This window comes from Rhinoderma darwinii, chromosome 1, assembly GCF_050947455.1.
Source record: "Rhinoderma darwinii isolate aRhiDar2 chromosome 1, aRhiDar2.hap1, whole genome shotgun sequence".
Taxonomy (NCBI): domain Eukaryota; kingdom Metazoa; phylum Chordata; class Amphibia; order Anura; family Rhinodermatidae; genus Rhinoderma; species Rhinoderma darwinii.
The window spans coordinates 546,923,832-546,945,392 of record NC_134687.1 but is presented as its reverse complement, the minus strand read 5'-3'; the positions used below and the strand labels follow the sequence as shown (position 1 = coordinate 546,945,392).

Below are 21,561 nucleotides of genomic sequence, written 5' to 3'. Positions count from 1 at the left end.
CTAAGCGATTCTGAGAATGTTTTCACGTGATGCTTTGTACTTTATGCTAGTTGTAAAATCTATTCAACACATTTTGTCCTTATTTGTAAAAAAAACAAACATTTTTTAGAAAATTCTGAAAATTTAGCCTTTTTCCGCATTTGTAAGACATATTCATAAAACGCAAAATAATTTATAATTGACATTTCCCATGTCTACTTTATGTTGGCATCCTTTTTTGAACATTCTTTTATTTTTGTAGGATGTTAGAAGGCTTATAAATTTAGCAGCAATTTTTCGCATTTGTAGCAAAATTTCCAAAAACTATTTGTTTAGGGACCAATTCAGTTCTGAAGTGGTTTTAAGGGGGATGTATATTAGAAACCCCCCTTAATCCCGCATTTTTAAAACTGCAACCCTTAAGGTATTAAAAACAGCATTTAGGAAGTTTGATAACCCTTTAGGTGTTTCACAGGAATAAAGTCAAAGAGGAGGTGAATTTTAAAAATGTAATATTTTTAGGCAGATATTTGATTGTAATCCTCTTTTCTGTAACACATCAGGTGTTAACTGATAAACTTAACTCAATATTTATTACTCGTATTCTGCAATTTTTAGAAATATCCCACATGTGGCCCTATTGTGCAACGTGACTGAAACATAGGCCTCAGAAATGAAAGAGCACCTTGTGAATTTTTTAACCATTAAGCCCATTTTATTGCAATAATATGTTGTGCCCAGCTTGTGCTACTGGAGACACACCTTATAAATAGTTATTCGGGTTCTCACAGGTACGGCAATACCCCACATGTGGCTGTAATCTACTGCTTGGGCACACAGCAGGACTCAGAAGGGAAGGACCGCCGTTTGGAACGCAAATTTTACTGTAAAGGCTTTTGGGCACGATGTCGCATTTTCAGAGTATCTGTGGTACCAGTACAGTAGAAACCCAGAAAAAGTGAACCAATTTTGGAAACGACACCTCTAAGGCATTTATCTAGGGGTGTAGTGAGTATGTTGACCGCCTAGGTGTGTTACAGAATTTTATGTGCAATGGATGGTGCAGAGTGAAAATTCATTCATTAGTTATGTGAATTCCCAGGTCAATTTCTTTTTTGCAGAGGCTCTAACAGCTAGAATAATAGGGACCCCTAAGTAGTGACCCGATTTTGGTAATATGCCTTGGACATATGTGTAGGTTGAACTTAACCCTGGTTCTCGGTGCTGTTGAGTGACAGATTATGGAAATACAGCTAGAGAAGTAACTCCTAGGAAGTAGGTTCTCACCGCATGTGGAGGAAAGGACGACAGTGTAACTCAGCTCAGCTGAACGATGACGCTGCCACAGGTGCTGGTACGTCCGCTGTTGAATTCTGGTTCCGAGCAGTAAGAAGAGCTTTTAAAGGTGGTTTCCCATCATTTATGTCCGAATAATAGATACGGAAACCGCATAGCTCGCATGCTAAGTTGGTTCCGTAACTGCCATTCACTACTATGGGAATTACGGAAACCACGTAGCTCAGCGAGTAACGCTGTTTCCATAACTCCCGACCATGTAATCAGGAAGTGGCCGGGAGTCAGCATGAGCACAAAAAGCTAGAACGGAGTTTAGGGGACCCCATTCTAGAGATATGTGGGGGTCCCAGAGGTGGAACCCGCATCTATCTTACATTTATGACATATCCGGTGGATATGTCCTAACTATCCCTCATTGGAAAACCCCTTTAATGGATGCAGGGACTCCTGTTGTGATTGCAAAAAGGGGTTGTTTGCCACAGATATCAACTGTACACTGATACTTAGCCGCTCTCTGCAGATGTCCGTACTAGAAAGGGGATGATGCACACATCTCTTTGTGTACAGTAATCAACATACTAAGATACAGCTGAGGATGCCCATGCCAGGCAAAATTACTTGGTCAAATGTCACCAAATGGTTGTGACAAAGTTCCAGATTCCTGGGTAATAGAATGGGTCCCAGAGCCGAGAGAAGGACGTTCCGTCACTACATGTCTGGATTCATGGTGTCAGATATGTGGTTAAAACCAAACGCACTGCACATTTTACTAAAAAGTAAGCCTCTATGTTCTAGCCAAATTGCATGCCTTAATTTTACCATATATATACCACATACGTCAAACCAAGCCAGTTTGCCTGGTCCGGGCATCCTCCGCTGTATCTCAGTATGTTGATCACAGTTTGTTGATCACCGTACATGTTGGCATTATTCCCCTTTTAAGTGTGAACATCTGAAGAAAGCGGCTAAATACCAGTAAAGAGCTGACATCTATGACAAACAGCCTCTTCTTCTCGGAATCACACCGGGAGTCCCCACATCCATTAGAAGCTCCTCTCATTGTTCGGCAACAGAATACCACATCGGCCGAACCAACACCTGTAGTAGCATCCATCGTTCAGCTAAGTTGCTCTGAGTGTGTTCCTTCTCTTCACATCTGGTGAGTACAGGTCCCTCTGGAGCTCACCCCCCCCCCCCTAATTTGTAACCTACCTCCTAGGAGTGCCTCTCTGCCTTTCCAGAATCTGTGACACAGTAGCCCCCCCCCCCCCCGAAACCAGAGTGCAATGAAACCCAATGCACGCCTCCAGTTTATAAGGGGGATATTGGTACCAGTTGAGCAGAGTACATCAGGATAAAAAATAAAATGGATTGTTCAACAAAATACAATTAAAATTTCCGGGGATGGGGGGTGTGGATTAGCGCGCAGCGAGAGCAGTCAAAATGGGTCTGTAGCTCCGCAGTGAACCCTCGCCATTATCATCCTGCATTTATCCTACTGCTTCCAACATTCTGTCCCGACGATCTAGACGGGTGAGAGCAGCTAACAAAGCCGGTATGAGCCCCACCAGAGGTCAAACGGCCGCAGAAAATAATTCGCTTGGGGGAGGGGCAAGATGGCCGCTCCCCGGCGCCACAATGCACTAAAGGAAGTGGCTCTTCGGACAGCTGGGCCACAGCCTCAGAGGAAGTTCCGGAGCTAACATTGTCTGAAATGACCTCCAAATTACTCTTAGCTATAGCAGCCTGCAAAACCTCGCTTACCGGTAAGCTGGAGGAAGTCCAGATCGATATTGGTCTTATGCGGCAGGACATGCAAGCCATGCGGGAACGCCTGACCCACGTGAAGGACAGAGTATCTGGCGTGGAAGACAGGACAGCTTCCTTACCTGGCGCCATTGCTGATCTGAAGTCGGTGGCCGAACTCTGGAAACAAAAGTCAGACGATCTCGAGAACAGGCTCCGACCTAAATAATATTTGTATAATCGGCATGCCGGAGAGAGTTGAAGTTCAGTACCCGGGCGATTTCGTCCTGCAATGGATAAAAGATTTACTCCCTGACGTGCCCTTCTCACAAGATTTCGCGGTGGAAAGAGCACATAGGGTGCTGGGAAGACCACCACCCTCAGGAGCGCTACGTCGACCGTTGCTCGCCTGCCTGCTTAACTGCAATGACCGTGATATGATCCTGTGTTTGACACGCAGGCTCCCGGAGATTGCATATAATGGGGCAAAAGTTTATATTTTCCCTGACTTATCGGCTAACCTATGAAAGCGCCGTGCGACATTTCTTGACATCAAAAGACGCCTGAGAGATCTGGGCATCCCGTACTCCATGTGAAAGATCAATTTTCTTTAACTCCCCACAGGATGCGGATGAATGGGTGAGAAGTAAGCGCCCACCCTGTCGAAACTAACTTAGTCTGCTAATTTTCTTTGAGTATCATGCAATAGAACACTGACTCTTTTGGCCTATTTTGGATTACCCGACTTACTTTTGTAATGGATCTTACTGTATTTGGTATCTTACAGCATGACGGTAACCTGGACTAGGACTGACGGAGATCGGTTGGCCCTATCGTTTGGCAAGTCCGAGCTACTTTGCTTCTTGATGTGGAGCTCCTCTCTAGGGGAAAAATCACACATTTCCTTAATCTTATATGTCTGCTTATGGAAGTTTAACCAGTTGCTGTATGGCATGGTTCTTACCCCCGTATACCTTAGTGCCATGGTTCTAGGCATGCATCGGCAATGTTATGTGCATCTCCCTGCATTGCCGATCTCGTTATATTATTTGCAGTTTTTTGTTTTTTTTCTTGTTATGGTATATGCCTTGGGTGAAGTATATTATGATAGAGATTTTGTACAAATGTATGCGTATGATAGTTTCACTGTTTGAGTTTAAGTCGTATTTGAGAAGTGTGGGATTATTATTTCTGCAGAACCTGGGAATCAACCTACACGTGAGTTGTATTTCTTCTAAATGGCCTCTATAACTGTTATGTCGTGGAATGTGGGGGGCATGGGTAGTCCACAGAAGAGAACAACGCTTTATGGGCACATAACGTAAATTAAACCCTCATATATTACGCCTTCAAGAAATGCATTTAATACCTGCTAAAATCAAAACCATTCTCAGGCCCTGGGTCCAGAGGTCTAGCCACTCCCACCACACATTTTATTCTAGGGGTGTCTCCATTTTAGTACATAAGTCTCTGAGATGGGAAGTGTTACATACTAAAACAGACTGTGAAGGTAGATATGTTTTTGTTTATTCTCTTATAGAAAATATTCCTTATGTCATATTAGGTATGTACATTCATCCACCAGCTTCACTGCAGGTTCTACATATGGCAGCTATTTTTTCTGCGACATTCCCGGCCGCTAAAGTATTGGGAATGGGGGACTTTAACATGGTGATAGATCATAGTCTATATAGATTTAGGACTTCTCCCGACCATGATATTCTTCCTTCCACGCCTTCTGTCTTGGGTTTGATGTTTTGTGAATTGGGGTGGACTGATATATTTAGATATAAATACCCGAATATTAAGGTCTATTCCTGTCACTCCCTTGCTGTCAAGAATAGATTATATGATTGGTAATTCTCTCATTATACCTTTGGTTGAAAATGTATCTTACAAACCAAGGGCAGTATCAGACCATTCTCCTATGGTGATAAGCTTTAAGCCCCCTGGCCCATCATTGCCCAAGAGTTGGAAAATACACCCCTTTTGGTTGACTCTGATCGGTCCTCAAGACAGGATTCCAGATCAATTAGAGGTATTCAATCTTGACCACAGGTTATTTGCAGATTCCAGTATTTTATGGGACACCTTGAAGGCCTATCTTAGAGGTTGCCTTCGCGCCACTATTTCCTATTTAAAATGAGACTCGTCCAGAATAGAGTCAGATATGGCAGTGCAATGCACAGCCTTAGAGGAAAAATACATTTCTGATCCCACTGACACTAATAAGGACATCTGGCTGCAAATGGGTCGGAAATACTTATTGCTGCTACAGGAAAAAGCTAATAGGAAGTTATTTTTTTGAAAAACAGACGTATTATGAATTGGGTAATCAGTCCAGTAAACTCTTAGCTCATTTAATTCATCAAAATTCTCAAAGCCCAGCTATTTTAAAAAGTCAAGATAATTCTGGTAGATGCCCGTCGGATTCCCCCGGGTAAAGCAGAGACATTTGCGCAGTTTTACAGGGAACTGTACGCCTCCCAATCCAACTATGATCTAACTTGACTTCATGTCCTACATGGATGATATATCATTCCCGACTCTGATTGAAGAAGGTAGTGAAGCTTTAGAATGTGAAATAACAGAGGAGGAAGTAATCGAGGCCTTGAAAGATATGTCTAAGGGGAAGGCATCGGGCCCTGGCGAGATCCCTATGGAGGTATATCATAAATACTCTGACCATCTCATCCCCTCACTTTGCTCTATGTTCTCTCACGCCCTTGGCATCGGTAGGTTACCAGGTAGTATGTATGATGCCATTATCATTGTCCTGTTAAAACCCGACAAAGACCCTTTGGACTGTGGCTCGTATCGCTCGATCTCGTTATTAAATAACGACTACAAAACACTTACCAAAATATTAGCAAATTGGTTTAACAAGGTTATCTCGCACATTATTCATACCGATCAGTCTGGCTTTTTGCCTGAGAAATCTACCTCGGACAATATTAGGAGGGTACAAGTTCTCACACAAATAGGAGTAGCTATGAAGGCAGATTGGGTTATGGCATCTCTTGACGCTGCAAAAGCCTTCGATTACATAGAATGGTTATACTTGTTAGAGACCTTGAAAAGGTTCGGTTTTGGTCCACACTTCCTTAGATGGGTACCACTTTTATACAAAGTGCCAAGGGCGCAAATTATGGTAAATGGCATACTTTCCCCATATTTCCGTCTCCATAGAGGCACTAGGCAAGGATGTCCCCTTTCCCCGTTGATCTTCTCTCTGGCTATCGAGCCATTAGCTATAAGGATACAGCAACACAAAGAGATTTGTTTGGGGAACAGGGACGATAGAATTGGCTTGTATGCTGACGATATGGTGCTTTTCATGTCTCAACCCAATGTGTCTCTCCCACTGGCAATCATAACCTTGGAAATCTTTGGGCGGTACTCTGGGCTTCATATTAACCCCTTCCCGCCGCAGCCCTTTTTCAGATTTTCATTTTCGTTTTCTCCTCCCCACCTTCGAAAAAACCATAACGTCCTTATTTTTCAGTCGATATAGTAGTATGAGGGCTTGATTTTTGCGGGACAAGTTGTAGTTTTTCGTAGCACCATTTATTTTGCCATATAATGTACTAGGAAACGGGAAAAAAATTATTTGTGGGGTAGAAAATGAAAAAAACAGCGATTTCCTACATGGTTTTTTTGCGCGCCATTTTTATGGAATTCACTGTGCAATTAAAACAACATGTTAACTTTATTCTCTGGGTCAATACGATTACGGCAATACCAAATATATAGTTGTTTCTATATTTTATTTCTATTTTACTACTTTTATAAGTAAAAATCTAAGTGTAAAAAAGAAAATTTTATTTTGTGTCGCCAAATTCCGAGAGCCACAACTTTTCTATTTTTCCGTCGATTAAGTGGTTTGAGGGCTTGTTTTTTTGTGGGATAAGCTGTAGTTTTTAACCCCTTAAGGACGCAGCCTAGTTTTGGCCTTAAGGCTCAGAGCCCATTTTTCAAATCTGACATATTTCACTTTATGTGGTAATAACGTCGGAATGCTTAAACATACCCAAGCGATTCTGAGATTGTTTTCTCGTGACACATTGGGTTTCATGTTCGTGGTAAAATTTGGTCGATATATTTTGTTTATTGGTGAAAATTTGCAAAATTTAGAGAAAATGTTGAAAAAATAGCGTTTTTCAGAATTTAAATGCATCTGCTTGTAAAACAGACGTTTATACCACCCAAAATAGTTACTAGTTCACATTTCCCATATGTCTACTTTAGATCGGCATCGTTTTTTCAACATTCTTTTGTTTTTCTTGGACGTTACAAGGCTTAGAACATAAACAGCATTTTCTCATATTTTTAAGAAAATTTCAAAAGCCTTTTTTTTAAGGTACCTCTTGAGTTCTGAAGTGGCTTTGAGGGGCCTATGTATTAGAAACCCTGATAAAACACCCCATTTTAAAAACTAGACCCCTCAAAGTATTCAAAACAGCATTTAGAAAGTTTTTTAACCCTTCAGGCATTTCACAGGAATTAAAGCAAAGTGGAGGTGAATTTCAATTTTATTCCATTTTTTTTCTGTAACACAGAAGGTTTTACCAGAGAAACACTACTAAATATGTATTGTCCAGATTCTGCAGTTTTTAGAAATGTCCCACATGTGGCTCTAGTGCGCTCGTGGAATAAAACACAAGCCCTAGAAGCAAAGAAGCACCTAGTGCATTTTGAGGCCTCCTTTTTTTATTAGAATATATTTTAGGCAGCATGCCAGGTTTGAAGAAGTGTTGAGGTGCCAAAACAGTAGGAATCCCCCAATAGTGACCCCATTTTGGAAACTACACCCCTCAAGGAATTCATTTATGGTTGTTGTGACCATTTAGACCCCATAGTTTCTTCACAGAACTTATTTGAATTGGGCTGGGAATTAAAAATATATATTTTTTCCAATAATATGTCATTTTAGCTCAAAAATTCTTATTTTCACAAGAAATAAAATACTCCATTTTGTTGCCAAATTTGTCCTGAGTGCGGCAATACCCCATTTGTGGTGATAAACTGCCGTTTGGGCCCATGGGAGAGCTCAGAAGGAAAGAAGCGCTATTTGTTCTTTGGAGTCCAGATTTTGCTGGATTGGTTTTCGGGTGCCATGTCGCATTTGCAGAGCCCCAGAGGTATCAAAGCAATGGAAACCCACCACAAATGACCCCATTTTGGAAACTACACCCCTCAAGGAATTCATTTATGGGTGTTGTGACCATTTTGACCGCATAGTTTTTTCACAGAACTTATTTGAATTGGGCTGGGAATGAAAACAAATTTATTTTTTTCAAATAATATGTAGTTTTGGCTGAAAATGTCTTATTTTCACAAGAACCAAAATACCCCATTCTGTTGCGCAATTTGTTCTGAGTGCCGCAATACCCCATATGTGGTGATAAACTGCCGTTTGGGCCCATGGGAGGGCTCAGAAGGAAAGGACCACCATTTGGCCTACTGGGGATTTTCTAGTGCGAAGTCCCTGAGGTACCAGTACAATTGAAACCCGCAAGAAGTGACCCCGTTTTAAAATCTACACCCTTAAGGCATTCATCTAGAGGTGTAGTGAGCATTTTGACCGGAGACCTACACCCCATAAACTGTAATGTGGGTTCTCCCGGGTATGGCAATACCCTACATGTGGCTGTTATCAGCTGCCTGGGCACACAGCAGGGCCCAGAGGGGAAAGACGAGGGGGGATAAACTGTGCGGAGTGCATCAGGGTAAGTAAAATTGGGGTAAATTATAAACCAAGGGATGTATGATAAATTTTAAAACACTCTTTCATACAGAGCTCTGGTTATTCGGGACACGTCACATTGATATATTGTGTTATCCCTTATCGCCCTCTTATAGCAGACTTTGGACCTCTTTTGACTTTTTCCCTTCTTGCCAGTTTGAGGAACTTCTCCTGGAAAGTGTTGCCGCCCTGATACGATGCGTGTGGCCCCGCTTCCAGAAGAACTGGGTGCCCCCCCTTCTTGGTCCCTAAAGATTAGGTTCTTGATAATCACCTCTTGAAATTCCAGGAAAGTTCCCGTCTGGCCTGCACATCGACGTAGCACGTACGCATTGTACAAAGCCATCTGTATGATGTGCACGGCCAACTTCTTATACCACACCGCAGGGCGCTGTAGGGCTTCAGGATTATATCTGACAAGTCCATCCCTCCCATGTACCTATTGTAGTCCAGGATGCAGTCTGGTTTGGGGGTGGCCTTTCCTTCATATATCCTAAACCTGTAGGTATACCCTGATGCACTCTCGCACAGCTTATACATCTTCACGCCATACCTTGCCCTCTTACCCGGCAGGTACTCGCAGAATTGAACCCTCCCTTTAAAATGTACCAGGGACTCATCAATAGAAATAAATTTCTCGGGGGTGCATGCTGGGAAAACCGGGCACTGAAACGGTCTAATAGGGGTCTCCGTTTATACAAACGGTCAAAACTGCGGTCATCTCGGGGTGGGCACGGCTCATTATCAGTATAATGTAAGAAGCGAAGTATTGCCTCATTTATTAATTTTTTTAGGTTACAGTTCAGTTCTGAAGTTGCTTTGAGGGGCCCATATATTAGAAACCCCTATCAAACACCCCATTTTAGAAACTAGACCCCTCAAAGTAGTCACAACAGCATTTAGAAAGTTTATGAACCCTTTAGGTGTTTCACAGAAATTTAGAGCAAAGTTGAGGTGAAATTTACATTTATTTATTTTTTGTCAGAAAATCCTCTTTATACCATTTTTTTTATAACACAAAAGGATTTATCAGAGAAGCGCAACTTAATACGTATTGCCCAGATTCTGCAGTTTAGAGAAATATCCCACATGTGGCCCTCGGGCGGTAATGGACTGAAGCACCGGCCTCCGAAGCAAAGGAGCACCTAGTGGATTTTGAGGCCTCTTTTTTATTAGGCACCATGTCCGGTTTGAAGAGGTCTTGTGGTGCCAAAACATTGGAAACCCCCCAAAAGTGACCCCAATTTGGAAACTAGACCCCTTGAGGAATTCATTGTAGTTTTCTTGGGGTGCTTGCGACTTTTTGATCAGTTTTTATTCTATTTTTAGGTGGCGCGGTGACTAAAAAACAGCAATTCTACTATTGTTTTTCTATTCTATTTTTTTTACAGCGTTCACCGTGCGCTATAAATGACATATTCTCTTTATTCTGCGGGGCGATACGATTACGGCGATACCCTATGTTTATAGTTTTTTTTTATGTCTTATGGCGTTTGCACAATAAAATACGTTTTGTAAAAAATCATTCACTTTTTGTGTTACCTTATTCTAAGCGCCAGAACTTTTTTATTTTTCAATCAATAAAGCCGTGCGAGGACTTATTTTTTGCGTAACGAACTGTAGTTTCGATCAGGACCATTTTTCGGTACATGCAACTTTTTGATCTCTTTTTATTCCATTTTTTGGGAGGTGAAGTGACCAAACAATTGTGATTGTGGTACGGTTTATTATTATTTTCTTTTACGTCGTTCACCGTGCGGGATAAATAACGAAATAATTTTGTAGTTCAAGCCGTTACGGACGCGGCGATACCAATTATGTATAGTTTATTTATTTGTTTATATATTTTTATTAATAATAAATGACTGATAAGGTAAAAAGGGGGATTTTTACTTTTAATACTCTTAAAACTTTTATTTTCTTATTTTTACACATCTTTTTTTAACTTTTTTTTTACTTTATTACTTTGTCCCACTAGGGGACATGAGGGCAGGAGGCCCTGATCGCTATTCTAATACACTGCACTACGCATGTACTCAGCTACTCACTGACAGCAAGCATAGTGGGTCCTGACGTTGTCAGGACCCACTAGGCTTCCGTCTATGGCATAGCTGGACGCCATTGTTTGGTGTCCGGTTGCCATAGTCACCATCGCCGGCCGCTATCGTGTAGCAGGCCGGCGATGGCAGCTTAACCCCTAAAAAGCCGCGATCTCTATAGAACGCGGCTTTTAAGGGGTTAATCAGCGGGGACACAGCGATCGGTCCCCGCTGTAGGAGCTGTGACAGCTGCTGTACGAGACAGCAGCTGTCACATCTCCTGTATGTGTCGGGAAGACGGCCGAAACGGCCGTTACTCCCGAGACGTACTATTAGGTCATGGAGCGCGAACGATACAGCTGCCATGACCTAATAGTACGTCCAGGAGCGGGAAGGGGTTAATAATACCATTTTGGTCTAAATGCGACGGTTTGATCACTTTTTATTTCATTTTTTGTGGGAGATTAGGTGACCAAAAAATAGAGATTCTGGCGTTTACAATTTAATTTTTTTTACGGCGTTCACCCTTCGGGTTAAATAATGATATATTATAATAGTTCAAACTTTTACGGACGCTGCGATACCAATTATGTTTATTTATTTTTTTACTATGCTCTAGGGGGAAAATGGGAAAAGTTTTTTTTTTTAAACTTTTAATATTTATTTATTGTAACAAACAGCCGACATCGGCATTGTATGAAGCGGCATCGTATGAAGCGGGTTTACTCCGTGAGCCCGCTCCATACTTCCCCAACCCGACTTTGGCGTATGGATACGTCAAATGTCGGGAAGGGGTTAATTGGAGCAAGTCCTTTTTTATGCCCTTGCAAGGGATGGGATGGTCGGACTCTGCACATGGCTTGCCGGTGGTTACTTCATTTAAATACGTGGGTGTAATTATCAACAAAGATCATAGGAATGATTATGCATCCAATATTTTGCCATTACTGGAATATGTAAAAGTCAAGTTTAGGGTTTGGGGTGCTCTTCCCCTGGCAGTGGCTGGCAGAATCAATTTAGTCAAAATGGTCATACTCCCCAAATGCCTCTATATCCTTGAACATGCTGCGACTCCAGTGTTTAAGTCCTTTTTTTAAACAGATCCACGCACTGTTTCCAGCTTTTATATGGGGTTCTAATCATTCTAAATTCAGCCTAACTACTTTGCAACGACGTCCAAGATCACTGGGGGGGAGCGGCATTACCAGATCTCTTCTTATACTATTTAGCGGGTCAATTAAGATATTTACTGTTATGGGTTGAAAAAGATCCATTGCCGAATAGGGAACATCATTTAGCGTTTCATTTGCAAATTGCCAATTTGTGGCCAGTGTTGGAGAGTCCTCCGGCTACAATAAAAAACCTATTGCCTATTCATAAAGTGGCATCTCAAGTATGGATGGCTGCGAAATATCTTTATGGATACTCTCATGTGCAAACGGATATGTCACTATGGTTTAACCCCATACTCACGCAACTGTCAGATTGTTCTATTGGGGATGTTTATACGGATAATGTCCTCAAATTATTTACACAGATGCAGTCTGATTTTTCACTACCTAAAGAAGCCTTTTATAGGTACCTGCAATTACGTCATGCTCTTCATTCCCAATACCCATCCTCTGAGATGGTCTCCTCACAATTCCCGTTGATAGGAATTTTTCATTCCCAGGGTCCCAGAGGTTTGATCTCTGCCATTTATACATCCCTTATTCTGGCCAAATTAGTCAGTGCACCCTTACAGGTGAAAGACAGGTAGACTGCACAGATACCAGACCTGTCGGAAGGGGATTGGGACGAGATCCTCTTCTTTCCACTATCTGTATCTCCAGCGGGCAACAATAGGATAATACAACTATCCATAATCACCAAAGTTACCTTACTCCTGTTAGATTGAACAAAATGGGTAGGTACCCGAGTACGGAATGTCACAGATGTCTCTTTCCAAGGTCGGTTTTTTGGCATATGATTTGGGCATCTTCGGCCATTTCCTCTTTCTGGGAAGACGTTGTAAGGGTAGCTGCTGACATTGTACACATACCAGTTCCAGCTACTCCACAGGTATGTCTGTTTGGTATCTTACAAGATGAGCAATGGCCATACTACATGAGAATATTCCTTAGGGAGGTGTTGTTTATGGCGCGTAAAACTATTGCTATCCGTTGGATGGACCCGTGTCGTCCTACCACGGCTAAATGGAAATCTCTTGTTAATTCTATTGTTCCGTACGAAAGAATAATGTATAGGCAAAGGGGTTGCATTGATAAATTCCATAAGATCTGGGAAGCATGATGTACCTCTGCATTGACTCAATATACACCCGCAAAATTATAATGATCTTAGAATCTCGTTGACACACAACTGATTCTAATTCATTGAAGCTACATGCGTTATACACTATTCAGTTTCTGTTACTGCTGATGTTGTATTATATGTCTGATTTCATATGTGTATTCCTTGAAGTCTTGCTCTGTTACGATTCATTCAATCTCTGATGTCACCTATGTATTGTTATATTCACATAATGATTGCATTTGTACTACGATTCTTCAATAAAACGAGTTTAAAAAAAAAAAAAAAAATTCCCAGGGATGTATGGTAGACTCTGAAGCAATTTTTTTATGTACGATATTCCTTCAAAATGTTGCCCTGGTACAATGCATGTGGCCTCGCTTCCAGAAGTACTGCCCCTTCCTTCTTAGACTCCAAATATCAGGGCCTTTATAACCACCTCTTGGTATTTCAGGAAAGATACCCTCTGGCCTGCACATGGATGTAGCATGTATGCATTATACAATGCAATCTATATGATGTTCATGGCACGCTTTTTGTACCACACTTCTGGAAGAGAGGCACTTAAATAGAGGAATGCTGGTGTAGACATTATCCATGTAGAGCTGGTAACCCTGGCCCAGCAGTGGGTGCACCAAATCCCACACTACTTTTCTAGTAACTCTTAGAAAGGAGGGTGGCATTCTCGGGGGTCAATTCTGGTGTCTTTTCCTTCATAAATCCTAAACTTGTAGGTATACCCTGATGTTCTCTCACACAGCTTATACATCTTTACACCATACCTTGGTCTCTTACTTGGCAGGTACTGACAGAAGTGAAGCCTCCATTTAAAATGTACCAAGGATTAATCAATAGAAATGCACTTCTCGGGGCTGTAAGCCTGGACAAAGTTGGCACTGTAATATTCTAATAGGGACCTAATTTTAAACAAGCTGTAATAATTGAGGTAACATCAAGGTGGACACTACGCATTATCGTTATGAATCTTAGGAACGCTTCAAAGCGCGACCTGGACATGGCCATGTGAAACATCGGGGTGTGATAAAATATCCGTGCTCCAATAATTCCTAATGCTTGGCTTCTATACTGGCCCCATATCCAATGCAAGTCCCCAAAATCTGACAATCTCTTCCTCATCTATGGGGGTCCGCTTGTGGTGCCTAGCATAAAAAGAAGTGGGGTTTTAGGCAAAAAATTGTTGCACATATTTTTTTTGTCTCTGTCACTATTACATTAATCAAAGGGGTTTTCCCATCCTAAGAAATTTATGGCCTATCCTCAGGATAGGCAATCGATATGCGATCAGTCGAGGTCCAACTCCCGGCACCCGTGCCGATCAGCTTTTTTGATGGGGCCGCAGCGCTTGTACGAACACTGCTTGCCCTTATTTTTTTTTACTACTCACACTGTGAATCGCCGACACACTTATAGTGGCAGTTCACAGTATTACAGCCTTCTCTTATTCACTTCAATGGGAGAAGGCTGTAATACTATAAATTGCCGATACAAATGTGTCGATTCACAGTGAGAGCAGTAAAGCAAATAAAGGGAAAGCATCACTCGTATGAGCGCTGCTGCCCCTTCAAAACAGCTAAGCGGTGGGGATGCCGGGAGACGGCCCTGACCGATCAGAGATTGATGGCCTATCCTGAGAATAGGCCGTTAATTTCTTAGAACTGGAAAACCCCTTTAACTCGTATGAATAACAAACATAAAAAAGTCCAGTTCTCTAAACCCTGCAGTCTCAAATTATATCCCAGAGTTCTTAGTGACCTCAGGGATATTGGGTATAAAATAGTCATGGGTTATCCATAAGGGGTCAGAAGACTTGAGGCTGCTTCAGTGGCACTTCTGGGATGCCTTCGCGGGGGTCCCTCTTTGCTGTCAATAGACGATGAGGAGGATAACAAATAAGGTGTTTTACCCTTACTAGCTGTGTCAGATTCAGAGGCGACAAAGGCATCCGTAAACTCTCTGAGGGCAATTTTCTTCTGTGTACAAATTATGTACTAATAATTACAGAGGTGATGACCTGAAAAATTGTTGCCGTACAATTAGCGTACTAAAAATTGATAGAGGTGAGCACAGCGAGGCGATAACCTGAAAAATCAATTCCGTACAATCGGTGTACTAAAAATTTACAGAGGTGATCACAGCGAGGTGATGGTCTGAAAAATTGAGTGCAATTTAAGAACTTAAAATTACAGGGGGGAGCATAGGGGCGTGAAGGGATCACAGATGTGATCACAGGGAGATTATTACAGGTGGGTAATGGCGTGGAGGTGATCACGGTGGCATATCACAAGACGGGATCACAAGCAGATGATGTGCGTAACCAGGCAGTAAATGAGACTTTTAAAAAAAAAAATACACTAACATTTGCTATTATGCTACTCCTTCTCTGTTTTGCACCCGCTCTAACCACCTTTCTGACCTAAATGCGATGGTTAGAGCACGGGCGAGTGATAAAACCTCTATTTTCATTGCTGAAATGCTGTGATTTGTCAGTCAGCATTGATTGACCAATAGCAACGATCACCAATGCGGAACCGCTGTGTTTAGCTTCCACCAGTAGTTAGTAGTGATGGTCTGCTGTCATTAACAACAGCCACCACTACTGTGTCACAGTGATGTTATAACACTGCGCTGTAGTGTAGGAAGGGGTTTAGGGCTATAATTTACACCCCAGATTCAGCCGTATATCACAAAACTGTCAAGTTAATTTCACTAGAATGGATATCCCCCACAGAATCACATCTACTTTGAAGATTCAATTTATTTGGAACCTGCTTATCTATACAATATGCATGAGAATTCCCAGAAACTCTCAGCACCGTCATGAGACATTCTGAGACGTATATGTGTAAGATTACATGAAATGCAGGGGAAACGTTTAAGACGTGTATCAAGCACAAATTCATTACACTCAACTGAACCCAAGGCCATGACTAAAGAGTTTTCTGAATGTCAGACTCATATTCTATAGGAGAAGGTAGCCCATAGTTATCAGCCAGTTTGTAATTTTCCTTTTCCAGCCTGCCCTATAGAAATGTCGCCCGTAGTAGTTTCAATACATTTTCCTTGGGTATGTTAAAAATGGAATCTGCAACTATTCAATAAATATTAATCCTTCTCTAGTCCTCATGTTGTAGAAATTTCAATTAAGATATTTTATTGTAATATATATTTTAGGGAAAGCAGTGTGACAACCAACATTTCTCATATTTATGAATGCCACGTGTCTAGTTATGCAGTGAGACATCCCTCCCCTTATGTATTACTGCTTAACTTGGCAGATTCAGCATTGATCTGCCTTGTTATGCTAGCATATCAGAGTGGGGGTTTATAAGTATAAAAGACTGAATAGGGTGACCAGCCTTCATTGTAATAGGGACATTATGTGGCTCAAATTCACGATCATCATCAATGTTCACATCCTAAATGCCGCTATTTAAGCAGGTTATGATGTGGATGGTGATTTGGAGCCACATCATATTCCTACAACAGAATACAAAATATAAGACCGGAATAGAACCAGGAACTGCTGTCATGGGGCACTGGGAAGCAAGGGCCTCAAGCATTGGGCCTCTATGTTGATGCACACTAAAGAGCCTTTTATAAAGCACTTGAGGAAGCTCTCCCTTAAGACACTATACCAGATTGTCACATGACACAAGTTTTTGTCATAAGCTACCAAGTAGCCCAAGGGGAAAGGCCCTGGCCCCCCACGAACTAATAGTAATGTTCGTCTAATACCGGGTCATAATACGCTAAGCCTTGACTTAATTTTCCGTTTTATTGGGTGTAATTGTTGTACGCCATTAAAAGGCTCAGCTGGAAGGAAAGGTCTGTATTTGTATTTCGGGAGATATGTCTAAACATATACTTACAGCAGCCAGATTTCCTGCTTGTTTTGGTAAGCCGCTTGTCTCCAAGAGATAGATTTCAGTCCGCTTCCAGAAACAAGTTCCAAATTGGCCAAGGAGAAGATTAAAAGCAGATTAGACGCATACAAGTGCCAAAACCTATTTGAGCTTTTAAGTGCTCTGTGATTTATCATTTTCATTTTATCTTCTAGTATCGGCATATAGTGCCGCTAGCTAACTCAGTCTCCTTCCTCCAGGACTGACTTGCTAGCATTTATATTATTTCATGCTTAATTTCATTCCTCCAGTATTAAGAGAATATATTTTCCTTTTAGTTATTCCCCAATTCTCCGCGCTATGGCATTAGTTTTAAAAAATGATATATATTCTAGAAATTTTTTTGTTCATTTTTTGTCCAGTCCACATAGCTTTATATAGTTTTGCAATTTCATTTTCACTGTTATGATTTCTTAGATGTAGTCTTGCTACATTTGTAATGTTTTATTTCATTCATTATTACTTGACTGTTACTACACTGAATTACTTGACTGAACACTACACTGTTACTATTTTTTTTATTATTATTACTATTATTATTATGTATAAATGAAAAAATTGTTACATTTATTTGCCTTTCTTTTTTTTGCCATGTGTAAGCAATAACTATATTCTAACTGTACAGCATAAACATAGGGACTTCACAGAACAATTTAAGTGGACAGAACTGCATCAGTCATAATAGCCCAACCAAAACAACTTTAGCAGCTCCTAGTATAGACTGATTTTTTTTTTATATAGATCCTACTTAGGTGTATACAAACATGCCAAAACTGCTTTAATCTGGCATCTGATCATCTAGAAATTCTGATAATCCAGCACTTGTTTCAATCACAAAACTGCACAATAATCTGATAATCCAGCATTTGTTTCTTTGACAAAACTGCACAATAATCTGATATTCCAGAACTTGTTTTTATCACAAGATTTTGATAATTCAGCACTTCTTTCTATCACAAAAAACACAACAATCTGATAATCCAGAAGATCACATAATCCAGCAGTTGTATATACTACAAAACGGCTCAATAATATGGAACCAATAAGAATCAAAAGACTGAGCAGAGAGAAGCAACAAGACGACTGCTCTGATTAAAACATTTTTGTCGTTGGTCCGATGTTTTACTGTTTATCTAATTGTCTGTTTTCTAGAAATAAAATGGGGGGATCACAATGCTTGGAACCTTCATAAGCAGCTATTTTCTTGCAGTTCCACATTACATAGCAATCCATTAACCCCTTGCCACTTTTGACCTTCCTGACAGAGCCTCATTTTTCAAATCTGACATGTTTCACTTTATGTGGTAATAACTCCGGAATGCTTTTACCTACCCAACGATTCTGAGATTGTTTTCTCGTGACACATTGGACTTTATGTTACTGGCAAAATTTGCCCGATACATTCAGTATTTAACTGTGAAAAACACCAAAATGTAGCGAAAAATTGCAAAAATTTGCATTTTTCTCAATTTAAATGTATCTGCTTGTAAGACAGGCAGATATACCACACAAAAATGTTGCTAATTAACATCACCCTTATGTCTACTTTAGTTTGGCAGCGTTTTTTGAACATCATTTTATTTTTCTAGGACGTTACAAGGCTTAGAACTTTAGCAGCAATTTCTCACATTTTCAAGAAAATTTCAAAATGCTATTTTTACAGGGACCAGTTCAGTTGTGAAGTGGCTTTGAGGTCCTTAGATATTAGAAACCCCCAATAAGTCACCCCATTTTAAAAACTGCACCTCAAAGTATTCAAAACAGCATTTAGAAAGTTTCTTAACCCTGTAGACATTGCGCAGGAATTAAAGCAAAGTAAAGGTGAAATTTACAAAGTTCATAATTTTTTTCCAGAAATTCATTTTTAATCCATTTTTTTTGTACCACAGAAGGTTTTACCAAAGAAATGCAACTCAATATTTATTGCCCAGGTTCTGCAGTTTTAGGAAATATCCCACATGTGGCTTTAGTGTGCTACTAGACTGAAGCACCAGCCTCAGAAGCAAAGGAGCACCTAGTGGATTTTGGACACTCCTTTTTATTAGAATATATTTTAGGCACCATGTCAGCTTTGAACAGGTCTTGTGGAACTAAAACAGTGGGAACCCCCCAAAAGTGACCCCATTTGGGAAACTACACCCCTCGAGGAATTTATTTAGGGGTGTAGCAAGCATTTTGACCCGCCAGTTTTTTTGCAAACATTTTTGGAACAAGGCCATAAAAATGAAAATCTACATTTTTTCAAATAAAATGTAGGTTTAGCTAATTTTTTTTCATTTCCAAAAGAACTAAAGGAGAAAAATCACCACAACATTTGTAGAGCAATTTCTCCCGAGTAAAACAATACCCCACATGTGGTAATAAACGGTTTTATGGACACATGGCAGGGCTTAGAAGGGAAAGAACGCCTTTTGGCTCTTGGAGCAGGATTTTGCACAATAAAATCACTTTTTTTATAAAATCATTTGTTTTCTGTTGCCATATTCTAAGACCCATAACTTTTTTATTTTTGCGTGCACAAAGCGGTGTCAGGGATTATTTTTTGCGGGACGGATTGCCGTTTTTATTAGTACTATTTTGGAGTAAATGTGACTTTTTGATCACTTTTTATATCATTTTTTGGAAGGAGATGTGACCTAAAAACAAAGATTCTGGCGTTTTTTTTCATGTTTTTTTTTACGCCGTTCACCGTGCGGGATAAATTACATAATAGTTTTGTAGTTTGGGTCGTTACGGACGCGGCGATACCAATTATGTATAGTTTTTATGGGGAAAAAGTCAGTTTAGCTTTATTTTTATTTGAAATGTGTGTGTTTTTACTTTTTTACCACATTTTTATTAACTTTTTTTTACTTGTCCCACTAGGGAACATGAGGGCCTGATGCCCCGATCGCTACTCTAATACACTGCACTACATACGTAGTGCAGTGTATTAGCGCTGTCAGCTATTCACTGACAGCAAGCCTATGAGGACGCGCCGCAGGCGGGTCCTCATCGGCTCCCGTACAAGGCAGTCTCGGACGCCATTTTCTGGCGTCCGATTGCCACAGCAACCCAGCGATTGCGTCACTGGGTTGCCGGTCGGGTTAAAATCTATCAGATGCTGCGCTCTATTGAGCGCAGCATCTGAGGGGTTAATCTTCCGGATCAGAGAATAGCTCCGGTCCTGGCAGTTACAGGAGGGTGCCAGCTGTATAATACAGCTTTCACCCTGTGGTGATGGTGCCGGCTCTGCTCCTGAGCCCGCACCATCACTGCGCCGTAACTGTACTGCGCTTTGCGGGAACACCTTCCCGGCAGCGCCGTATATATACGGCGGATGTCGGGAAGGGGTTAATCTCAGTGGTCTCTTGTGGTCCTCCAAAAATGAGAGCCAAGGTAAACACTCTACTATATATGTAATCTACCATAACCTTCCACAGTCAGTCCTATATAAAGTCTGCACTACCCCATGTTTTGTCACTATGGCCCAATGCATTTAGATTGTAAACTCTTTTTAACAATGCTCTCTTTCCCACTATCGGCATCTGAACATACATGTATTGCTGCGAGTATGTATGTACATATTTGTATATTTATGTATTCACATCTGTTTAATTCTACATTGTACATCACCACAGGAGATATTGGCCCTATGTACCATTCACAAACTGTGTTCAAGTGCACCTAGAAGAATTGATGCTGTTTTGAAGAAAAGGGTGGTCACACCAAATATTGATTTCATTTTAGATTTCTCTTTTGTTCATTCACTTTGCATTATGTTAATTGATTTAAAAAACAAAACTACTAACACTTATTTTTTTTAAAGCATTCCTACTTTGCACAATTTTTCCACAACTGCCTAAAACTTTTGCACAGTACTGGATTAAAGCAGTTTTGCTAAATCTGTATATATCCATTGTAAAATCTACACCTCGTTATTTGATGGTAGAAGATAAATTAACAGGAAAATCTAACAGTCGTTATTCATTGTTCTTGCAGATGTAAACCAGCCTCTTCAAAGACAACTGGCAAGAATCCTTCATCAGTAAATCCTTCTTTACCAACATCAAAAAACTCTCCAGATCCGGATGACCTATTCAGTGACATTTAGCTAAAACTCCTAATCCACTTCTGCTTAAACAAACAGATCTGGAGCAATTATTGTGTTATAAATGTACAATGTTCCTACAACTGGAGTACTAGAGCGGCTGAGTGTTAGTAGAAGTACGGTGATCTACAGGGGATTTTGCAGCTATTAAAGATTTATTTCTAGCTTCCATGCTAATAAATGTTTTTCTTAGAATCCGACATATGACTTTTATATACCGAAAAAAGTAAATAAATTGGTTTATAAAGCTTGTCTGCCTTTTTTCTTAGTGCCTCAGAAATGAAAACACTTCAAAGAGACAACATAAAAAAAGATTGTGTTGACTCCAATGTAAATGGGGCTTCTTTGTGTATGGAGACTCTGTGAATGTAGAAGTTTGGACTTTCATTGTTCCTTGAATGATCTTGGTTTTGGCAAAAAGGACAAAATTGAATGTTCTATTCTGTAGCG

General features: G+C 40.7%; 1 protein-coding gene across 4 annotated transcripts in view; it reads left to right on the top strand.

Annotated features, from left to right (window-relative positions):
- The window catches only part of XRCC4 (X-ray repair cross complementing 4), a 459,278-nt gene extending 437,920 nt beyond the window's left edge, over positions 1–21,358 (top strand). For 3 of the 4 annotated variants that reach the window (XM_075837643.1, XM_075837633.1, XM_075837625.1), the window contains one exon: positions 21,003–21,358. In XM_075837643.1, coding sequence (XP_075693758.1) covers positions 21,003–21,114 — 112 coding nt within the window. In that variant the 3' untranslated portion in view covers positions 21,115–21,358. The remainder of the gene's footprint in view (positions 1–21,002) is intronic. The other variant, XR_012850567.1, reaches the window with a different exon arrangement.
- The last annotated feature ends 203 nt before the right edge of the window (positions 21,359–21,561 follow it).